General features: G+C 42.1%; 1 protein-coding gene across 1 annotated transcript in view; it reads right to left on the bottom strand.

Moving 5' to 3' along the window:
• Nucleotides 1–18,912: 18,912 nt before the first annotated feature.
• Nucleotides 18,913–23,605, bottom strand: part of LOC308076274 (glutamate receptor 1-like) — a gene marked incomplete at its 5' end in the record, with an annotated part of 81,263 nt that continues 76,570 nt past the window's right edge. The window contains one exon of the mRNA XM_080416487.1: nucleotides 18,913–22,570. Coding sequence (XP_080272613.1) covers nucleotides 22,394–22,570 — 177 coding nt within the window. The 3' untranslated portion in view covers nucleotides 18,913–22,393. The remainder of the gene's footprint in view (nucleotides 22,571–23,605) is intronic.

Genomic DNA, 23,605 nt, shown 5'->3' on the forward strand with positions numbered 1-23,605 from the left:
ACAGAGCAAGAATACAATTACAGTTACAACCAATTTAACAATAAAGCAAACAAAAATAAAATAAAATAAAATAAAAGCAAAAGCATAAAACAACATTAAAATAGGCAATACAGTGAGGAATTAAAAATCAGCCAAAGAATCAGCTAAAAGCAAGAGTGAAGAAATAGGTCTTGAGCTGTGCTTTAAAGCTATCGACAGAGGCTGCCTGTCTTAGGTGTAATGGGAGTTTATTCCACACTGTCGGTCCGTAAAAGCAGAATGCTGCTTCACCGTATTTTTTATATGTCATTGTAGGCACCTCGAGCAGGTCAGCACTTGAAGACCTGAGGGCCCGGTTTGGAACATATCTCTCTAGGCAGTCAGAGAGGTAGGAAGGTGCCAGACCATTTAGACCTTTATAAACTATTAAAATAATTTTAAAATCAATCCTAAAAACAACCGGGAGCCAGTGTAGTGAAGCTAGAACTGGAGTGATATGTTCTCTCATCCTAGTTTTAGTTAAAATTCTGGCTGCCGCATTTTGAACAAGTTGTAATCTGTCAGTTGTTTTCTTTGGCAGGCCAGAGTAGAGTGCGTTGCAGTAATCAAGCCGAGAGAAAACAAAAGCGTGGATCAACGTTTTTGCATCGTCTAACGACAGATAGTCTCTAATTCGCGCAATATTTCTAAGATGAAAGAAAGCAATCTTGGTGACATGATTAATGTGTGTATTAAAATTCAATTCAGAATCGATAATAACCCCCAGGTTCTTTACTGTGGTGTTACTTTCTACAGCCAGGTTACCAAGTCTACTTATTATTGATTCTCTCTGCTCACTGGAGCCAATTATGAGAACTTCTGTTTTATCCTCATTTAGCTTAAGAAAGTTCTCACTCATCCAGCATGTTATACTGGACAGACAGATCAACAATGGGTCTAGAGCGCAGGGGTCGTCTGGAGCTACTGAAAGATACAGCTGGGTATCATCAGCATAGAAATGGAAGTTCACTCCGTGATCGGCGATGAGTTCTCCCAGCGGTAGTATATACAGGGAGAACAATAAGGGACCCAGAATTGAGCCCTGTGGAATACCAGAACAGATGTTGTGTTTGTCTGAGTCAGAGTTAGCTAGACTGACAAAATAGCTTCTGCCTGTTAGATAAGAGTAAAACCAAGACAAGGCTGTGCCTGACAAACCAATCCAGTACTCCATGCGTTGTAGTAGAATTGTGTGATCAATCGTAGCAAAAGCAGCGGTTAAATCAAGGAGTAGGAGAACAGATACATTTTTGTCGTCAGCGGACACCCTAAGATCATTAATTACTTTTACAAGTGCTGTTTCTGTGCTATGACCTTTCCTGAAGCCAGATTGGAATTTGTTATGAACCTTATTGTTCTGTAGGAACACATCCAGTTGATGAAAGATATTTTTTTCTAAGACCTTGCCCAGAAATGGCAGATTAGAGATTGGTTTATAATTACCCAGCACCAATGGATCAAGGTTGTGTTTCTTGAGTAACGGCCTGACTACAGCCGTTTTCAGTGAGTCTGGAAAGACGCCTGAAAGTAGAGAGCTGTTTACAATTCTTAGGATATCTCCAATCACACTGTCTAAAACCTCTTTGAGAAACGGGGTGGGTATTGCATCCAGTGAACAAGATGATGATGTCATCTGTGATATAGTTTTACGGAGTTCCTCTTCATTAATTGCGCAGAATGATATTAGGCTTCCTCTGGAGTGATCTACATTTTTGCACCATGCACCATTTGCCGCATTTGCAGTGCTAGCAGCAGCATTCATAATACCAGCTCGAATGCTAAAAATTTTGTTTTCAAAAAAGGATGCGAACTCATCACACTTAGCTTTAGAAGCAGGGAGCGACTCCTTGTAAGCCTGAGGGGGGTTTAAGAGATGTTCAATGGTAGAGAATAAGACTCTGGCATTTTGCTTGTTGTCATTGATAATGCCTGAAAAATATGCCTGCCTTGCCAAGCGCAGTGCTTTGTTATAGGCCACTGTTGACTTCTTAAAGATCTCTAGGTGGACAGTGAGTTTGTTTTTTCTCCAAATTCGCTCAGCTCTACGACATTCTTTCTTGAGTGAGCGCATGTGCTCGTTGATCCAGGGTGTTACTCTAGAGTTAAGTTTCTTTTTAGTTTTCATAGGAGCCACTATGTCGAGAGCTGACTCTAATTTGAGATTAAAATGTTGAACCATATCATTCACATCAAGTAGGGGGGGCACCTGCACACACGCCAGATGACGAGAAAACTCGTTTGCTGCAGATGAGCTAAAAAAAAACGTTTTTGTATAGTATATTCTGTATTGTTTTTCCCTAGATCAGAGACAGTCATATTAAAACACAATAAATAGTTGTCTGTTAGTTCGGGCTTATCAATAATACTGTTAGAGTATTGAGAGAAAACATCTTAGAAAGTGTTAACACAATGCAAGCCTTTATCCTCTGCCTTGTTGCATTGTTGATCTAGGGAAAATAATTATGAGTTGAGTTGCTCCTATATCAACATGACATTTCTGTGAAGCTGCTATGGTGCTACAGTGGCTAAGCAGGTATTCACCATTGAAAGTCAACATTGGGAGTAGCATTGAAGGTGAGTCCATGTACATTGTGGTGTTTTGCATTAACATACAGCCACTATGGAATCCAGCAATAGCAATAGTTTTTTCACTATTCATTTCTTAGTCTGTTACTGTAATGGAAATACAATTTAGGTTCCTATTTAGCAGAGCTGCCAACTCTCACTCTTTGAGAGTGAGAGTCACGCAATTTAACCTCTTCTCACGCCTCACGCCACACTTGCCATTTCTCACGCTTTTTCCCCCCTCTCACAGCAAAAAAAAAAAAAAGAAGAGCAATCGGGTGGAAAACGGAAGCCTCGTCCTAAAACACACTGCCACCCTTTTTTCGCGGACCGTGGCCGCCGCATTAGACCGGGGGCGAGGGTGTTTTAGGACGACTTTTCCAGATTTGTGGTTGGTGCGCTGCGCGATGGACTGCAGCCACGGTTCACATGACGCTCGTCTGTCACTAATACAAACCAATCAGAGGCAGCTTAAGGCGGGTCATTGCGTCTCTCTAGCCAAGGAGAAGGATTTAAGGAAGCACAACACTTTGGTGGAGAAATTAAAAAAGTATACAACGTGAAACGCCGACCGACGAGTCTGTCAGCGCCTCAATATGCCGTGACTGATTCTGAAGCGGGTCAAACGGTAGATAACTTAACCACCTCCTTTTTACAAACACATTATCTTTACAAATCATTTTATTTTGATGAAATGGTGGGTCTGACTACATGAGACTTAAACGTTCCACAGGCTGCTGGTGAGCAGCATACATGTTGCTGGTGGTTTTAACAACAAACTGTGACTAGCAGTGTTAGTCAAATCACTGGTTCTCAACCTGTGTGTCGGGACCAGGGACCCACAAGGCCCAGGGGGGTCCCCACGTAATTTTTTTGTTTGGGGGGGGTCCCCAGATGACAGTAAAGTGACCATTTTTTTAAATACCTTTTTAATAAAAAAAAAAGAAGGAAGAAATGAAATATAAAATAGCATTACTGCATGAAAAGTAATCAACAAACAATACTATAGGAAATTGTAATTTGTGAAAATAGCTGATCTACAAGCTCACAACACATCATATCTCGGCATGTTGGTAGTTTGTAGATCGGCTATTTTTACTCTTATAGTGTGACACTCTTGTATGATGAAGTAGGGCAGTGGTTCTCATACTTTTTAATTTCATGGACCCCCAGTTTAATAAGCATTAGGCCACGGACCCCCATTTGATACCTCTTTGCTATCTCTGGGACCCCAATCTATACTAAGAAATCCTAACTCTGAGAGTGTACAAATGGAACACTCTCATAGTTAAAGTCATGTAACTCCTCAAGGACCCCTGGGGGTCCCCAGACCCCAGTTTGAGAACCGCTGAAGTAAGGCATTCATTTATGAAAAAACATAAAGTTGAAATATGGAAATACAAGGTTTCGGCCTGACAGCGAAGATATATATATGATTTAATCATTTGCATTTATCCATCAAAACATTATGTTTATTTGTATTTATTCATTTCCTTCACTTGCTGACGTGCTGCTGCGCAACAGGGCAGATATCCGCCAGGCCAGGTGGCCCTACCCAGGCCCATGAAATTGATAGGCAGTCTACAGTAGCCAATTAGAATGAAATCTGCTAAAACTGACTCATACACTAATACAGAACCATATATAGGCAAAATATTGTCTCTGACTCTCTGTCGGTTGGGAAAACTGTTGACCTTTTATTTTAAAACAATTTCAAATGGTGAAAAAAGCCAATCTACGAGCTATAATTATTAAAAATTAAGAAATACTATATTTTAAATAGTGAAAAATACAGAAAATAGGGGAAAATACATAAAATCTCTAATCTGTGATTCTAATGTGATTAATGTGACCCCTACAGTCAGTGAAGTCCAGGGCTGAATGTGACAAATATTGAGACAAATAGGCTATAACCCAATACATAATTTTATGAAATAAATGGGTTATATTTTACAGATACAGTAGTTACACTATTCTTGTACTATATTAAAATTAAATCATCCTTAACCTTCAAGTTAAATTCATTATTTCCGTGGACTTAAAAATCATCGTTTTATTTGATGGCCTTCTTTTTGATTGGCCTTTATTACAGGCCCTACCAGCCTGTAGGGGGAGGTAGAGAATCACATTATAATACCAGCCTGTAGGGGGAGGTAGAGAGTAACATATTATAATACCAGCCTGTAAGGGGAGGTAGAGAGTAAAATTATAATACCAGCCTGTAGGGGGAGGTAGAGAGTAACATTATAATACCAGCCTGTAGGGGGAGGTAGAGAGTAACATATTATAATACCAGCCTGTAGGGGGAGGTAGAGAGTAACATATTATAATACCAGCCTGTAGGGGGAGGTAGAGAGTAACATAGTATAATACCAGCCTGTAGGGGGAGGTAGAGAGTAACATATTATAATACCAGCCTGTAGGGGAGGTAGAGAGTAACATATTATTATACCAGCCTGTAGGGGGAGGTAGAGAGTAACATATTATAATACCAGCCTGTAGGGGGAGGTAGAGAGTAACATATTATAATACCAGCCTGTAGGGGGAGGTAGAGAGTAACATAGTATAATACCAGCCTGTAGGGGGAGGTAGAGAGTAACATATTATAATACCAGCCTGTAGGGGGAGGTAGAGAGTAACATATTATAATACCAGCCTGTAGGGGGAGGTAGAGAGTCACATATTATAATACCAGCCTGTAGGGGGAGGTAGAGAGTAACATATTATAATACCAGCCTGTAGGGGGAGGTAGAGAGTAACATATTATAATACCAGCCTGTAGGGGAGGTAGAGAGTAACATAGTATAATACCAGCCTGTAGGGGGAGGTAGAGAGTAACATAGTATAATACCAGCCTGTAGGGGGAGGTAGAGAGTAACATATTATAATACCAGCCTGTAGGGGGAGGTAGAGAGTAACATATTATAATACCTTTGCTCTAAGTGAAACCTGTGTCCAAACCCAATGTTGAATAAATGTGACTAACAATAGCATAATGTAGTCGTGTTTTTCATCAGAATTAATTAATAAATGCAATTATTAACACTATATAAGCATGAGGGGGCCGACAGGGAGAGCAGCTGGCATGGGGGTGAAGACATCAGTCTTAATGTTAAATTCCTTTAAATCAGCGTTAAAAAGGGCCCTTTTAAAATTTTGGGCCCCCAAAATTTTTTTCGCCGCCGGCCTTCGGCCGGCGGCCGAACGCATTATGACAGTTAAAGTCTCACTCTTACAAATTTCTGAAAGTTGGCAGCCCTGTATTTAGGTTATTGATTATTGATTTATTATTGATCTAGTATGCATATACATGTCACAGTTGATCATTTCGTATGTCATACTTATGATAGATATGTATGATTATGTGTGAGAATGTAATGTTTTAACAGTGAAGTGAACATGGCTGTTAGTCTCAGTGTGTGCTTAGTAAACCCTCTGTATGGCTCTAAGAGTAGTCTGATTAAGCAGCTATCCCTCTGTAAGCATGCAGCAAGGCCAGGCAGCAAGGTTAAGTAGCTGTTCCTCTGTCAGCTAGCGCAGACAGCAAGAGAGACGGTTCCAAGGTTTAGTAACCCCAGTAACTGAAGTATGTGTTTCTTATCAGACGACGGGGCTCAGGCTAAAGCAGTACTGGTAGCCTCGGCGTGTAGAGGTGGGCCTTCCATTCTCAGGCGCTGAGAGTGGAGCACATGTTTAGACGGCCAGTAGGGTCCTTCCATTCCCAGCCGCTGAGAAGTGAAGTAGCGCATTTCATATAGTCTGGCAGAAGAGACCTTCCATTCTCAGATGTCGAGAATATGGGTTTTGGTCAGACAAGAAGAATGTCAGCCCAGACAAGTAGAATGTCAGTCCTCCTAAATATCATAACAATGTACAGTATATGTATCCTTGTAGAGTTTTGTATTTAAGCTGCCCCAACTTTCAGATCAGTGTCAGTCTCCTGAACCTTCCGAGGCAAACGGACGCTGAACATCTCCCCCTCTCTCTTCTCCTCTCACCACTTTCCCTTCCCAGTTAAATACTCTTTATTCTTATTTTGTCATTATATTATTGTCATCTGTTGTATTAATAAATATACTGAAACCATATTTCAGTATTAACGCTTCCTTCTCTCACCGAGTTACACTCACTCATGTGCTCTCAACTCTATTGTTAGCTCTGCCCATGGCCCTATGCAAGTCCCCTTTCCTGTAATCTGCTCTCATGATAGGCCAATTTGAGGTCCCCTCAGACTTGCTAACAATGCTAAGAAACAGCCCAGACCCTATGCTCAATGCCCATGTGCAATTTTAGGTTGATTAGCCAGCCCATTGAGGAGAAAAAATAATGCGCACAGACATACAGGCAGCCGGACGGCTATGGTCGGCCGGCCGGCCGGCTAATTTTGTATTAGGATTTCAAATTTCTGCCTCCAAATTAGAGCAGTCAGATTGTCAGAATGATTATCTGAGTTAGTTATCTTATCAGGTTGATTACCACAGTGGAGAAAATAGCTGTGGTTACTTAAGATTTTTCAAAAGTAGCAACAGCTAACAGACAGACAGTCTTCACCTGCAATGCAGCACTCAAAAAAATAAATACAAAAATACACAACTCTTAGAGAGTTGCTATCTCACTTGGATTTCCCCCAAACATTGTAATTTCTCTTGATGTTGCAAATTATGGTGTTGCGTTTGCAGCCTTAGAATTGGAAACTCAGATGTTTGAAGTTTTTTGCCAGATTGGCTTCAAGACGCCAGCTTCACTGTGCTGTATTTTAGTTAAAGCCAAGCTGCAGGGGTTGATACTGTATGCACTTCTTCAGCTCATGATTAAAGAGGGTTTAATACAGAGTCTGGAGGGTGTGCTGAGAGAGCAACAGAGAGCAATACGATGAGTAAAAGAGGGAGACCAAGAGAGGGAGAGAGCAGGGAAGAGAGGAGGGTAGAGAAAGAGAGGGAGGGAGCACAAGAAACCTGTAGCAAGAAGGAGAGAGCATGAGCGGGAGGCAGGGGAGCGAGCAGGTGATATCGGTAGTCAAAATGAATGCAAATGCATGGCTGGCTGCTGATTGGCTACAAGGGATTTGGCCTGAGATCAACTTTTCGACTATTTCTCGAAAACACAGACTTAAGAAGTTCACTTGTAATCACTTCTCCAAGGTAACAGAAAACAATCAGTGTGCATGCAACCTAAGTCCCCAACAGCCTCTGTATAATCCCCATACCCTCCATTAAAAGTGTGACCTTTTCTAACATGGATTTATGCAATAGAAATCATCAAATCCAGTTGATATTTAAATGCCCCTTTTTTGCACTAAAAGTGATTAGAGAAAGCATTTTGTTCCTCATGTCACGTACTGTACAGAGGGACTGCTGTAATCTGTGCACCCCCTCCCCCCTCTCCTATTTTTAAAGGGGAACTTGAAGGTTTATTAGAGTTGGTGGCCTACGATTGTGTTTTAATGAGAGAATGACTGTGGAGGGGAGATAAGGCAGCCAGTTCAGGCTGAGAGGTCCTTGGTGGGATTAGAATAATTATCAGAAAGAAAAAAAAATATGCTATGTCGTTAAAAAACACACAATGGGACAGGGCCGTCCGGTACGCACTCGACTGCTCCATCTATTTCTCCACCCGAATGGCAGTCTGTTCATTCACATTCTGGTGGGTTGGTCATCATGCCATTCTACAGATTAGAGAGGGATGGCGAGGAGAAGAAATGTGACATTGGGCTCAGTAGAGCAGGGCTGAGAAATGGGGGGGGAGAGAGAGAGAGAGAGAGAGAGAGAGAGAGAGAGAGAGAGAGAGAGAGAGAGAGAGAGAGAGAGAGAGAGACACACAGAGACACAGAGAGAGAGACAGACAGACAGACAGACAGACAGACAGACAGACAGACAGACAGACAGACAGACAGACAGACAGACAGACAGACAGACAGACAGACAGAAGGAAAAATGTGACTGAATAAATCCTAATCCAGTCCATCTATTTCATATTATTACTGTAACTGCCCAGTCCCTCTCAAATGTTCTCTATAGGAACAAGACGTGGACCACAGAGTGTAAACAGCTTATTTCTGCATGCTGTGCATGTTGTGTATGCAGTAAAATGCAGGAATACTTACTGTAGTGGAGTAGTGCAGAGTACTTGGAGTTGGAGTTGGAGTTGCCCAGTCAGTCAAGTATGATGCACCAACTTGGGAGAGTTCGGGATCTCCATAATCGGGCATAAAAGAGAGACACACAGAGAGATTCATGTGTGTGTCATGTACACACACACACACACACACACACACACACACACACACACACACACACACAGACACAGACACAGACACACACACACACACACACACACACACACACACACACACACACACACACACACACACTCACACACGCACACACACACACACACACACACACACACACACACACACACACACACACACACACACACACACACGTGTGACAAGGAAGGACATGATCAGAACTGATAAGTGGGTCAGCCCAGGTTAGAAGGTTTGGGGATAAAGCAAGAGAGGTGAGGTTGAGATGGTTTGGACATGGTGCAAAGAAGGGATGAGGGGTACATTGGGAGAAGGATGCTGAAAATGTTAATGCCAGGTAAGAGAAGGGCCAAAGAGGAGGTCAAAACCGATAATCCGCTGTAGCGGTGGGAATTAGCCAAAAGAATAAGAAGAAGCAGCCTGTAGATCAGCTATATTTGCTTTTCTGTTAGCTTTTCTTTCTACTTTTGTGTGACACACAGTAGTAGGAAATGTATGAAAAAACATAAAAGATTGAGATACAAGGTCTCTGCCCGACAGTGACGATATGGAGCTGGTGTTTCAAAGTACAGTACAGCACTACTCGCTCCATCTCTCTCTGTGGTAGCTCAAACGGAATGCATTAAACACCACGCTTTGCTGCTGTTCAATTATTGATGAGCCGGGGTTGATCTCACAGAGAAGCTGAACCACCATCTCACATTAACTCACAAGGGCTTCTGGGTAGCATGTGGAACTGAGAGTGTGAATAGTGGGCAGGATGTGTTCATGAGCACTTGTAAGCATCGGTGCATGTTTCATGGTGTGTGTGTGGGGGTGAAAAGATGTATGTTAGATCTACAGTAACAATCCCGTTAATGTGTTTTTATGCATGTAAGCGTACTGTACGTGCATGAGCCAGAGAGTGTGACATCCAATACCATCAAAGATTTCAGTGAAATAAATTAAACTTTGAATAAAAAATATATTCTTTGTGAACTTGGCTTAAGACTGCTGGAAGGATTTCAAGGTGTCACCTAGCAACAAGGTGTGATTTCACATGTGGGAGTTTTTCCATGTTGCTACTTGAGCTTGGAAACCACACACACACACACACACACACACACACACACACACACACACACACACACACACACACACACACACACACACACACACACACACACACACACACACACACACACACACACACACACACACACACACACACACACACACACACACGATACACAAAAGGTATCAGGTGTTATGTAACTTCCATTCCAGTGATCAAAAGAGAGAGGTTGTCATGCTGGCAGTGGTGATGATAGGGGAACGGAATATGTGAACTCAGTTGAGCTCTCTTATTTACTTCCTTTTAAACTGTTTGAATCACCCCAGCTAATCTGAAAAGCATTAACAGTGTCTCTCTCTCTCTCTCTCTCTCTCTCTCTCTCTCTCTCTCTCTCTCTCTCTCTCTCTCTCTCTCTGTGTGTGTGTGTGTGTGTGTGTGTGTGTGTGTGTGTGTGTGTGTGTGTGTGTGTGTGTGTGTGTGTGTGTGTGTGTGTGTGTGTGTGTGTGTGTGTGTGTGTGTGTGTGTCCACAAACAAGGGAGAGTGATATAGAGAGGGGAGTGTGCGTGACAGAGAGAATGCATGCAGTCTCTGGCTCTCTGGGGAGAAAAAGGATTATGTTTTTTCTGCTGTCATGCGTCCTAACATTGAGAACGTTATTAAACCTCTATAGGCAGAGCACAGGGATCATTGATTGCTCTTCCTGGGGCAGAATGCATTATTCAGCCATTTACTTCACGCTATGTGTTTACCAAAATCACAAACACACCGCATACATTGTAGACTTGTACGCAATCTACGCATACAGGGCGCACGTACAATGCATTGCACACACAGCCATGCGAGCAGGCACATTGTCACACATGCGCGCGCGCGCACACGCGCGCACGCACGCACGCACGCACACACGCACACACGCACACACGCACACACGCACACACACACACACACACACACACACACGCACACACACACACACACACACACACACACACAGACAGATTAGACTGAATTGCAACATTTTAGGTAATGTCCTACCATTAGACCAGAGAGTGGAGGAAGATATTCCATAGAGGTGTGAATGTCTGTTAAGACCCCTCTGACACAGAGAATGATGACTCACACGGTTGCTAGATTGTTTTTGTCCAAAACTAATGAACACAACAGCAGAATGAATGCTTTATAACAGGGGTCTTCAACGTTTTTCAGGCCAAAGACCCCTTAGCTGAGAGAGAGATGAAGCAGGGACCCCTGCAACATATTGGATTTAATGTTAAATGTGTGTTTTCAGACATTTAACGACTTAAACCCTCAATACTTTGTAAACTTGACCTCTGGCTTGGTACTAGGTCTGCTCTTTTTTTCCCTGTACGCCAAACCTCTTCGCCGAAAATATCTGATCTACAAGCTCACAACGCGTCGCAGATGCGTTGTGAGCTTGTAGATCTGCTATTTTCGGCTAATGTCCCCCCTCACACAAAGATTTGGCGGCCCCCCTGCAGTATCTCTGGGGACCCACTAGGGGTCCTGGACCCCTTGTTGAAGACCCCTGCTTCATAATACAAGCATGGTATTCTGGTGTTTTGAGTAAAACATTACATTGAAATGGAGGTTATGTCCTTGTCCCTTTGAGTTTGACCTCATCCAACACGCCGATTGGCCCCGAGCCACCCACTTTGTCCAGGGAGGCTCCCCAACTTTGATCGCTGCGGTGACTAGCCCTTCTCCATAAGACCCTCATCTGTCATTCTGTCTAAGGCAATGTGGGTCGCCATGCATCTCTCTCTCTCTCTGCTCCCCTCTTACAGTGCCTATTTACTACCTCTATCCATCTTCTCCAGGCCCGCTGTTCTCATCCAATTCGATGGACAGATGGGGGACAGCGGTTGGGGGTGGTGGGGCGGGATGGAGTGAGGACACAGGATGCCAGCTTTCCCTTTCTCCTCCAGCGAGGCTGGCAGACCCTTTTTTTCGTTCCCCCATTGAGGAGGATCTAAAAAAGAAATTGTTAATCTTGAGAGTAGTGGGGTAAACACCATCTCCTTGTGATCGACTGTCCCATTCGGCTGCTCTCTGGGTGCCCCTTCCGGGCAGCAGCGCAGTGAGATTGCCAATACTGCAAATACCGTGCTATAACTCATCGTAAAGTCGTACGTTTTCATTTATGTAGCGCTACAACTGCATTAGCGGCCATTAATCTGCCGTAAATATGATGAAGTACGAATGGCAGAGCCACCAACTGCAAGGCTGTGATGTGAGTTTAGACTCCTATTCTAGCAGGGGAAATGGGTCCACATAAAAGATTAATTGCCACCTGGGTTTTCAGAATTCTAATGAATGGATTTTTACATGTTACCAAGCAGAAATATTGTCTAAAGGAGTTCATTTATACACAAATCTAAAATGGCTACTGCAATTTTGAATAAACATATTGAATATATCATTCATCATAATATAATGATAATAATAATGATAATAATGATAATATTAGAACACAATCAAATAATATTTTGCTTTTAAATCAGCACTTAAATCCATCCAAATCATCCTTGAGTGATACATTTTGGTCCAACAAAAAATTACACTTAGGATATGATAGGTAAGTGTGTTAATGTATCATTAATCTGTCCCACTGTGCAACATCCATTTTTGTAATCATTTTGGCTACACCTCTGGTAACTACATTGTCTGTTGGAACTGTGATTCCCAGAGTTCAATTTGAAACAAAAACATGGATGTACCGCTCCAAAGCAAAACAACTAGTTTTCAGAAATAGTATGTATTAACTTTAAAATTGTCAGGGTATAAGTGTAGAATGATAGGACCCAACTGCAGGACAAGCAGGCAGGCAAGGTTCAATTCAAAATGTTTAATAACCAAAAGCACCAACAAAAACAAAAACCCAAACTAGTAATACAGCAGGCTCACAGCCTAAACACTACACTCACTCACACTGACAAAGAGTCAAACATGAAAAATTATGAGTACATGGGGGAGTTTAAATAGACACAGCACTAACAGGACACAAGTGAAAAAACTGACAATCAACACAGGGATAGGCTGGGGCAAACAGGACACAGGTGACTAGGGTTAACAAATTATCAGGGTGGAGAGACAAGACAGGTGATGGCAAACACCTGTCTTCCTGTGTTGTCACAGGAAGCACAAGAACATTACTACAAAACATACTTATTTTAATTAATTCTACAGGTTCACATACAAAAGTAGGCTACAAAATCTCTGTGCTTCAGTGTCACAAATTGCACCCTTCTATCATATGAATCTGTCATTCATAATTATTGATGTTAATTCACATGCACTTAAACCCTCTATTCTCAGTAAAAACAAGACCTACATTTTTTTCTGGGTTCATGTGGTTAATGCTATTCATTCATGTTAAGGTGCGCTATATGTTTTCATATTGCAGGATAATATGGATAATAGTCATATTTTATATTGCACAACACATGCATGTTTTCATGTACATTCCTCTGTTTTCACTTCTACAAATAGCATTAGTTAAACAAACTACACATCCGGAAACCGGCACTTTGTTAGCACTGCCCACCAGTTGCTTAAAGCCCCAGAAGATTACAAAGAAACGGATTGAAATGGGCACATCTGCCGCATCGGCTTGCAATCAGATGCAGCATTCTGCCGTGATTGTCTGACCGTACCATACCGTACACAGAGTTGCAGAGTAAAGGTAAATCAGGCAAATAAAATAAAGACCTAAACAAAACAGGGAATAAATGTCCAAGTTGACGAACTTGGTCAAAGTCCAGGTTGAGGAGCGGGCCGTGACAAAAATACATACATATATTTGTAATATATTTTTTATGGCTGCAGCATTTTGGCGGGAGTGTCAGAGGCAGACATTCGCAACAAAAAAATGTGTTAGAGAAATTGTCCAAAATAATTACTATTTATTTAGGCCTATTGAATGGTTATTGTGAAAAATATACAAATGAAGGATTACATCAGAAATGTGTTTTGTTTAATTGAAAAAAGTTACACAGTTTGACTTTAAACAAGGTTGTTTTTCTTTGTGCGATACTAAAAATAACTTCCACTAAGCCCTGGCTGGTAAGTATGGACCCATAACTTTGTTTAGTCAGCAAAAATGAATGTCAACTTAAAAAAAACTTCACACCATTTGAGTGGCAGATTCACACTCTTGCAGATAAGTGCACAGTAGCATTCAAAGCTACTCTAGCCCAAAATCTGCCTGTCAGACAGCAAGTGGTAAAAAAAAAAGAGACGTCAAGTCACAGAAAATAATGCGGATGTCCCCCCCCCCCTATGCAATCGCAATGCAAGGAGAAGGAGAGATCCGCACACGTCTTCACTTGCTCAATAAAGAAACACCTTCCTCAGGTATCTAGTACTGACAAGTGGGAACATCAAGCTTATAAACAAAGACAGAGGGGTCGTGTGTGTGTGCGTGTGTGTGTGTGTGTGTGTGTGTGTGTGTGTGTGTGTGTGTGCGTGTGTGTGAGAGAGAGAGACATTCAATACAACGTTTTCCTGCCCAAAGTATAACCATTATACTCAGGTCACTCCGAGCATTAGCTTGCAGTGATATCTACAACCCTATTGATTTGTTTTCTTCCACTATTAAAAAAAAAACATGCCTCATACCAGAGGTGCCCCTGTAATAACATTCAGTGACCTATCTTCCTAACAGCAATAACGAAATGCGAGTATCGCAATATTGCTTTGTGGTATTGTACTGTGTATCGATTCTTAACGCATTCACTGCCATTCACTAAATGGCCCAAAAAGCCCACACTGCCAGGATTTTGCGATTTTCTTACCTTTTCAAGTAGTCACAGAATATTTATCTCTAGTATGATCGATCCCCTGATGATTGCTAATCACGGAGGGGTTCACTGTTGCTTCCGTGGGGGGAAAAAATGTCATCGCGATTCCCGTTCGCTTGTTATACCCAGTTGAAAATAGCATGTTTCGCTCAAAAATACATAGTAAAACACAGGAGCAGAGATTCCGAATATTTCCCTAATAATTTAACAGGGAAGTGAATGGAGCAGTACATTTTTGGATCGGGTTATCTCCTGGTTCTTTGTGAATGAAAAAAATAAAAATTATTAAGAGACGTCAAAAGACGTAATTTCTCTCTCTGATACCTCAGTTGTCCCGGGCAGCGTCCTGACCATAGACCCAGCACCACAGCGTGCGAAGATCTACAAGTGAAAAACTTGCCTTTTGGCGGCCCGGGGTCCAGGGGACCAGGCTAACTTCACAGCTAAATTTCCATGGTAACTTGTAGCATTGCTTTCATGAAACCGAGTCATGGATAAACATATCCAGGTTAACTGGCTAAATTAATCTGGCGAGATAACTCGGCTTTCTTGAAACCGATTCATGGCTGATCCTGGATAAATTAATCCAGGATAGCTGATAAATCCAGGCTTAATCCCCAATCTAGGTTTCGTCAAACAGGCCCCAGGTTGTCCACGGACGAGCCTGCCTGCCAGCAGTGTCTTGTTGACATATTTTAAGTTTACCTTGCTAAATTGGTTAACGAGTTTCTGATACTTTAAACATCGTACCTTTTAAAAGTGCATCACAAATGTCTCTCCTGCTGCAACTCTACTACATTGCTATGCAGCTAACTGGGAACCCAAAAGAAGCTCCATGATCCGGAAATTGCTGTGAATAAATATTAGTCATTGAACAGAGTTGTTGCCACTCTGTCTTTACATCACTCTCCGTGTGTGTGTGTGTGTGTGTGTGTGTGTGTGTGTGTGTGTGTGTGTGTGTGTGTGTGTGTGTGTGTGTGTGTGTGTGTGTGTGTGTGTGTGTGTGTGTGTGTGTGTGTGTGTGTGTGTGGCCTGTTTTCTTTATTTCTCCAACCTTTTCTTTGCCAGCTAGGTAGTCACTTGAAGATCAATGAAGAGACAACATTTTCAGCATTCAGACAAACATGCAAGACTCAAGGAGCAGAGAACATGAAGTCTCTTTCACTGCAGATTCTGATTGAAGTATGTATGTTAATACATTTTTGGCACCCCAGAAATGCATTTTCACAGCCTATTTTAAATATATTTTTGGCCGCACAGAAAAATGATTAAACAGAAATACATTTTCAGGTGGGTTACAATCAGGAGTGACTACAGAGAACCCCACAAAGATCATTTATCAGCTTGAATTTTATAGTGTTCCAGTTCCAATTTTGTCTGCTCATTTATTTGTTTCACTTCCAATTGCACTTGTTTATCTTCTGTATGAGCCCCCACTCCTGATTGGATGAAAAATTGGTATACAGACCTGAACATTTATTTTCTGTTTACCAAAGAGCCGTAGGGATGGGTAGACCAATTTAACACTTATTTCAACCAAATAATATAACTTACAGCAAGTGATTAATCAGAATAGCTTACCATGGTTATAGAAATCAGAGGTGTTGGTACATTTCAATTACCAGAGGTTTTGGTACATTTCAACAATAACCCATGACCATTGCTGACTAATGGACATGGGGTCATCATGGAACAAGATGGCACAGGAATAATAACTGATGTGAGCACAATGAGAGCCACGTGAGGTTGCATTCATGTGAGCAAATCTGCCAAGAAACTCCACTTACCATGATGGGACACAAGGCTCCTTGATCCAATTATTGATTCACCACGTGTCATTTTAACCACTGAAAACATTGGATAATGATTACATTTTTTTTTTTTTTTAAGTCTACAACAGATATTTTAGGCAATCACGGCGGGCACCACACTCCCTCAGGTCCTCGGCAATATGTGCGCAGAGTTTGAAGTCGTTTGGTCGGGCGGTTATTGAAACGTGCAAAGGACAGATACTCACACACAGAGATTTGTGAATTTAATGAAGGATAATTACATGCCCAAAATAGGAACGCCAGGGTTAATGTGGTTAGAAATCCACCGTTTCGGTTCTGAAAAACATGTCATGAAGAAAACAAAAGTCTACAAAAAGGGCGACATGCAGACAGAGAAAGACAAGAGGGAGAAAGAGATTGAGGGAGCAGGGGAGCAAGGAAAGGAGGAAAGGACAGATTGGAACAGAGATGGTAATTATATAGGTCTTAGCAGCAGGGTTGTTCCGGTTGAGGATGTCAGTAATCATAGACTGTCACTGTAACATACATATCACAACATCCTGTTTCTCACTTTTCTCGCAAAAACTCTTACCCTTACACAGGGTAAGAGTGGGGAACTTGGTGGGGGGGGGGGGTAAAACCCATGCCTCTTTTCATATCCCCCTCTGGTCATTCTTTTTTTTAATCACCAATAAGGATATGTTATCCCTGAAATAGTCAGACTTGTCCATGCTGGTGGTCTAGGGTGGAGGGGACAGTAACATCTACCCAGTAACAGATTGAACAAAACATGGATGAATTGGTGAATGGTGAATTTTATTAAAAAGTGTTTGGCGCCAACAATTAAGGCATTTAAACCAATAACAAACAAAAAAACAGGGAAAGGGACTGATGGTGCCAAAAGGGAAAGTACAAACACAACCCACTATCTAAATAAAATGATGAACTAACCTAGGGCAAAGAGAAACAAAAAACTTCCTACTCCAGCTACAAACAGAAATCACAACATGTGGCATGCACCTCTATCACAGTGTTAACAGAAAAATCACCTATGTGTGTAAAGGGTACACCGGAACTAATCTACCCTTCCCTGTAATAACGGATGGCTTACCAAGCAATGTTACAAAACTCAACTGGATTATTAGGACTGGATCAAACAAAAGAGATGTTTCAACACTGTCTCAGAGACTGCTAGTAGCGTGGCAGTAGTGGAAAGGTACACAGCTGATTTATATAGGGGATGGCTGGAGAGGATTGGCGGACCGATGAGTGGATGACCAACCGGTGAGAGGCGGAGTTGCCCGATTTGATTATTGACTGATTAAATGAGGCTGAACTGGACCTGTAATTGAGAGAGAGCAGAAAACAAAGGGGATAGGATAGGAGAAAACAAAAGAATGAACACATTCAACTGTACTTTACAATCAATCTCTAATCATTATTATGTACTTCTCTTTACATAATAACCCTCTACAAATCAGTAGTACAGTAGTGCAGGGGTTCAACCTTTTCAGGCCAGGGACCCCCAAACTGATGGGGTGATGGAGCAGGGACCCCCTACCTCGTAGGGTAGGGGGTAGGCCACCACATATATCGTATATGTATGTATAAAATTGTGTTTTATATGTATAAACATGAACAAATGGTTGCCTGGAGCCTGCTCCTACCCACAGGTTGTCCTAGTAGGTGTGCAAAAGACCTTTTATTCCTCTACAAAATATGTATAAACATACCATGTTATTGTGCATTCAATACTAAGCTATTAAAATATGTCATGTTATGTTTAAAGACATATTGACATTTTTGAAAAAAAAATTAACAAAGTTTTTAAAACGTTTTTTTTTAAAAATCAAACAACAATTTCGCGGACCCCCTGCAGTACCTCCGCGGACCCCCTGCAGTACCTCCGCGGACCCCCTAGGGGTCGCGGACCCCCTGTTGAAGACCTCTGCAGTAGTGGATGAAGCTTCCACAGACATTAAATTTTTTTTCCCCCTATCTCTCCCTCCAGCCAAGAGTTAAGAATGACTGCAGATAGTTCTCTCTCTTTCACATACTGTACTGTAGAGATTTCCCATCCAGTATTTATGCAAAAGAATGGAGCTACAGTATGTCTCCGTGTGTGTGTGTAAGGGGTGGGGTGGCGACCACAAAGCTTTCCCCTGAAACTGGGTTACTTGAACTTACTTCCACTTTACATGTACGTGAATAATTCACACACCACAATGAACATAATACAGTCAGCAAGGCTAATGGAAAACCAAGTCTCAAGTCGACACTTTTTAAAACAAATGTCTAACGGCGTGTCCCATTGCTGCAGGCATCATGGAGAGAGATACATCCTTCCCCTGAGACGAAAAGGCAAACAAATGAACAGAGTTTATTTCTTTATTGAGTTACAAAAGCATGGTTTCCTCCCGAGACACTTTGGCTAGAAAACTTTTATCTTTTTCACAAAAGTATGTTTCTTAGTAGCTATCTTTTTTTTTTTTTTTCAATGAACCTTTATTTTTCCCATCAGGTTTTTGTTGTTTGTTTCCAAGTTTCCAAGAAACATGTTTCAACAGTAATGTTTAGAGAGAGAAATAATGCCTATAATGAGGTCTCTGGTGAACAAAGTTTGTCTGATAATAAAAGAGAAAGAAAGTTAAATCAAATAAAGAAAAATAAATCAAAATGCTGTTAAATTTCAAACTCTTTCAAATGAAACACCCACAGGATTTTGTCTAGAATTAAGAACAAAGTTTTATGTCCAATTAAAGACTGGTTTGAACGGGTTTCAAATACATTACTGCAGATTATTCAAAATCATTACTGTATGTTTTTGTTGTCGTTTTTTTTTTGCCTTTTTACACCCTTCAAAGTCTGTAACACGTTGTGAAACTCTGCAACGCTGCGTATACATCCATCGTACAAACATGGAGTGTCTTTTCTTTACAAATCAGATATGGCATATAAAAGACTTTTCCAAAGGTAAACCCTCCACCGAAGAGCATTGTGCTGAGCCTTTCATTAATACAACTGCAGATAAAGGAAAACCACAACCGCAGAAACAAAGGAATAAAGTACAAGATGATGTGTCCCCAACCAATTTAGGTACTGTACAGTGAGGCATTATGGGAAGAACGTACGATTCCACCAGGGGAGGAGAGAGGAGCCTGTTATATGTACATAATAGGGGTGGAGTACAGTACTGTATGTATCATTTCAGTTAACAACAGGGACAGCTTGTTTTTCTTCCATGAAGTGTGAAGTGTATCGCGTGTTGGGCCGACACAGTAAGAGCGCTCAGCTAGATGTGGCAGTGATGTCTGAGTGGTACAGCCTTACCCCAGTTTGATCTGTCGGTACAGGCAATGAGAAGCCTGCTGTACAGCGCACCACATTGACTGCAACATCAAACAAGTGGGGAAAAACTCACCTATCAAGCTTAAAATTCTCTTTTCCTGTGGCAGGGGTAGACTTAGGAATAATGAATGAGCCAAGTGTCCTCGTGTTCGGAGTCATCCAATCACATTCCAAACAAGTCACGCTCACTGCCAGAAGCTGCCTTGAGCCCGAGGCGATCTTGAAAATAAGTCGACATGGTCCGCATCGAGAAATGTTGATATGAAACACATTTATGGTTCAGAAACACTGACATTCAACATATCCTTGTTTTGACGAAATGTAAAATATCAACATTTTTATCAGCCATGCAAACCAAAATGAATAGGAAGGTGACTGGATCACTCTGAACACAAGGTCAAAATGAAGAGAAACATTATTGGATAAATCTGAACAAGAGGTCACATGGCTCACTAAATACTCACATAAGTCTTCCCCATGCCATCCTAGGAAAAAACTAAACAAAAAACATATTGCATCCTGTGACATTTCACTGCTTCCTCCCTTCCAGGGCCTGTCACGCATTATGTAATGATTGCTGTGAACGTAGTGTCCAATAATCACAGATTAAAGAGACTTCAGGGCTGGGCAATATAGGAGCAGAGGTCATGATATCGTCTTCCGATATTGATAAATATGGCCAACAATATATGTTTACAGCACTGTAGATACTGTATGGAACTAGAACATTTAGGGGTGAATTCACAAAAGGATTGAGTGGCTTTTGCAGCTGTGAAACTTTATGGGTGTGTTATGCTGGCATATTATTTGTGCAACACCTTCAGTGATAGAACCTTAAGACAGGGCAGATAGCTGGTACAAGTAATGCACAATTCATGGTGCTCTCAGCGGCTGCAAATCAATTCTTTGTGAATCCACCCCTCAGTTTCAGATGGCATTCTCATCATGTATTTCAGAAATCTGACTTTTGTTTGTAGTGTTAATTTATCATAACACATTATTAAAACATCTCATGACACCGTTACAATGATTGACAGTAAATGATTGATATTGCCCAGCCCAGAGTGGTGGTAAATTTGTCGATCACACTTGGCCTGTGTTTAAATCCTACCTCCTTCTTGAGCCAGCTAGCAACAGGGAGATGAGGCCTACTTTCCATTGGTAAGTCACACACAATCTGCAGGGGATATACCACTAGCAATGAACTGAGAGAAAGTAGCTATGCTGCATTATGCATCATAAAGCCACACACTGAAAAGACATCACAGTAGGATGGACAGACTTATACAAAAAGTGCTGTGAGAATAGTCCTAGGAAGTTCTGATCTTGTATCACTGTCCTTGAGCGGGCGTTGCAAACAGTGGATTTATGACTGTCAGAGAACTAAATACAGTGTTAGGTCACTCAGAACTGCACATAGCCACAGATGAATGTATAGCATTCACGTTTCTTCTCTCTTCATATTGAATACAGGTCAAGGTCAATATTCAAGATCAGACTGAAATGATAGTCTCATCGTTGTCAGTAAACTGTCTGTATTTCAAGCTGTCTACTGAACCAAATGGCTAGTGTTTGGCTTGTGTGTGTGTGTGTGTGTGTGTGTGTGTGTGTGTGTGTGTGTGTGTGTGTGTGTTCGCACACGTAGTGTGAAATGTCATCTACTACAAGACAAGGCATGGTGTGTAAAATGGTGATGTAGCAGCAATGTATATATGTCGTAGGCTAGTTAATCTCAGATTTAAACAGGGTTAACCCCTGTATCAAGGACAAATGATATCAACAACATTTTTGATGAAGCTCTTTGCGCAAAATTACCACAATGTAAACTGTACACAACACCATAACAACTGGATGAGTGATTCAGAGCATGGTGTCCTCTGAAACCAGTCACGGCAAGGGCGAAACGAAACAGGAGGCTCTCCCAACACAATGTAAAATCCTCGTTAGCGGCCGTAAAGCGTTTCTTTTGACTTCCTCCACCGACTCTGTGCAAAGAAACAGGTCACAATAACGCAGCCCTCAGATAGCGTGTAGGTAGTAAAGTAGATCAGCGGTGGAGGTGAGAATATTGCACACGTAGGCGTGAAATCGACAATTCCGTATACAACGGCACAGCGCACACGTCTGTTCTTCTACCTTTCGTCCATTGTTTTTTATTGTCTCAACATGAATGAATCGTAAAAAAGTCAAAAACCTCCTTATTGCAGCACGTCTTCCTTTTCCTTTTTTCCTCCTTATTTCATGTATTTATTTTTTAAACATCTTGTCGGTGAAAAAAACTAAACGGAAACAAAAACATGGGAGTCTGTGTTGGTTCAAAGTTAACATAAGTCAGCGAGTCCGAGAGTGCATTTTGGCAGTAAGGTACGGGTCGGGTTGGGGGCAGAGATCCACAGCCAGGGGGAATAGATGCGATGGGGCAGAGCGTTGGAGGGGGTAAAACCGGGCAGCCATGTTTGTAGTGTCAAAGAGCCTCCCGCCACCCCCTCCAGCCCACCTGCCCCTCGCCACCACAGCCCAGCCACACACTCCAGAGTCTGGTGATGATCACATGCCGGAGGCGCCCAGTCCCATGCTGGTGGTGGTGTGGGTCATACAGGGCAGAGTCTGGACGTTCTTGGGGAAGTCGTGGGCGAGGATGCGTCCGTTCTCTCCGCCTACACTGCTGTTGCCGCTCGTCATCCTCGTCAGTGTGGAGCAACGCAGGGCGTCGTTGATGGATTGCTGTCGGAGGGGAAAACACACACAGCATCACGTTAGGGTTCATGTTATGCTTTGACTGTCGGCTAGATCTGACTCACAGACATGTGTTTATCCCCATAGGAGCAAGGGAGACTAAAGCACCGATTAGTGCAAGCGGTGAACAGAGTATGATGTATATCCCCCAGGGGGTTCTTTCTTGTACAAGAACAAAGACGACAGCATCAAATGTAGGTTTCAGCAACAGGCATCTCCTCCAGTCTTAGCCTCTTATCAAATTAATAGATGAGACCCAGCAGCTGTTCATGACACCACCTCAACGTGTTGCTGTTAGGAATTGGCCTGAGTTGAAAGCCTAATGTGTCACTTGCCAAAAAGAGCTGATCTGTTCAGTTCTTGTTGGCAAGCGACACTGTCGTGCGATGGAGTATAAACTGAGCTTAAGAGTCACAGGACATTGACTTTCATTGTCTTCATGTAGCTCTGAGCGCCACTCTCTGGCATGGGACGACATACATCAACATCCTCATTTGGTAACAGGCGGAGCAGAGCAGGAGTGTGGGCGCAGGAAGGGAGCGTCACTCATCGGTTTTATTGCTTCTTTCTTCAGTTTATTACAATGGAAGCCAGTGGGCCTGAAATTGGAGCTAATGATGCAATTTGTGTCTCTCGTGTGTGTGTGTGTGTGTGTGTGTGTGTGTGTGTGTGTGTGTGCACGTATGTGTCTTGCTGCGGATTTCCCGTCCGCCTACATCTCATTTCTATAACGGATTAGATTTCAGCAAAGACAGCTTGATTCAGTCCTACATGTTTGGACTGCATGGGGGACTGGAGATTTATTGAGCGCTCTAATTGGATCTGCTCTGTTGTTGCTTTAAACCCAAACAGAATAAAGGCGAGACTGGACTAATAAGGTACCATCTCATAAGCATACGGATCAGGTGTCTCGTTAAAAACTTGAACACTCCCAGAGAAGATCCCTCCATGTCTCATGTTTGCTTAGTCCATAAAGAGCATTTCATCCTGTCTCTGATTTAGGAAGTAGTCCAGCATTAGAAT

Source organism: Gymnoscopelus braueri, assembly GCF_963280865.1.
Source record: "Gymnoscopelus braueri genome assembly, chromosome: 20".
Lineage (NCBI taxonomy): Eukaryota > Metazoa > Chordata > Actinopteri > Myctophiformes > Myctophidae > Gymnoscopelus > Gymnoscopelus braueri.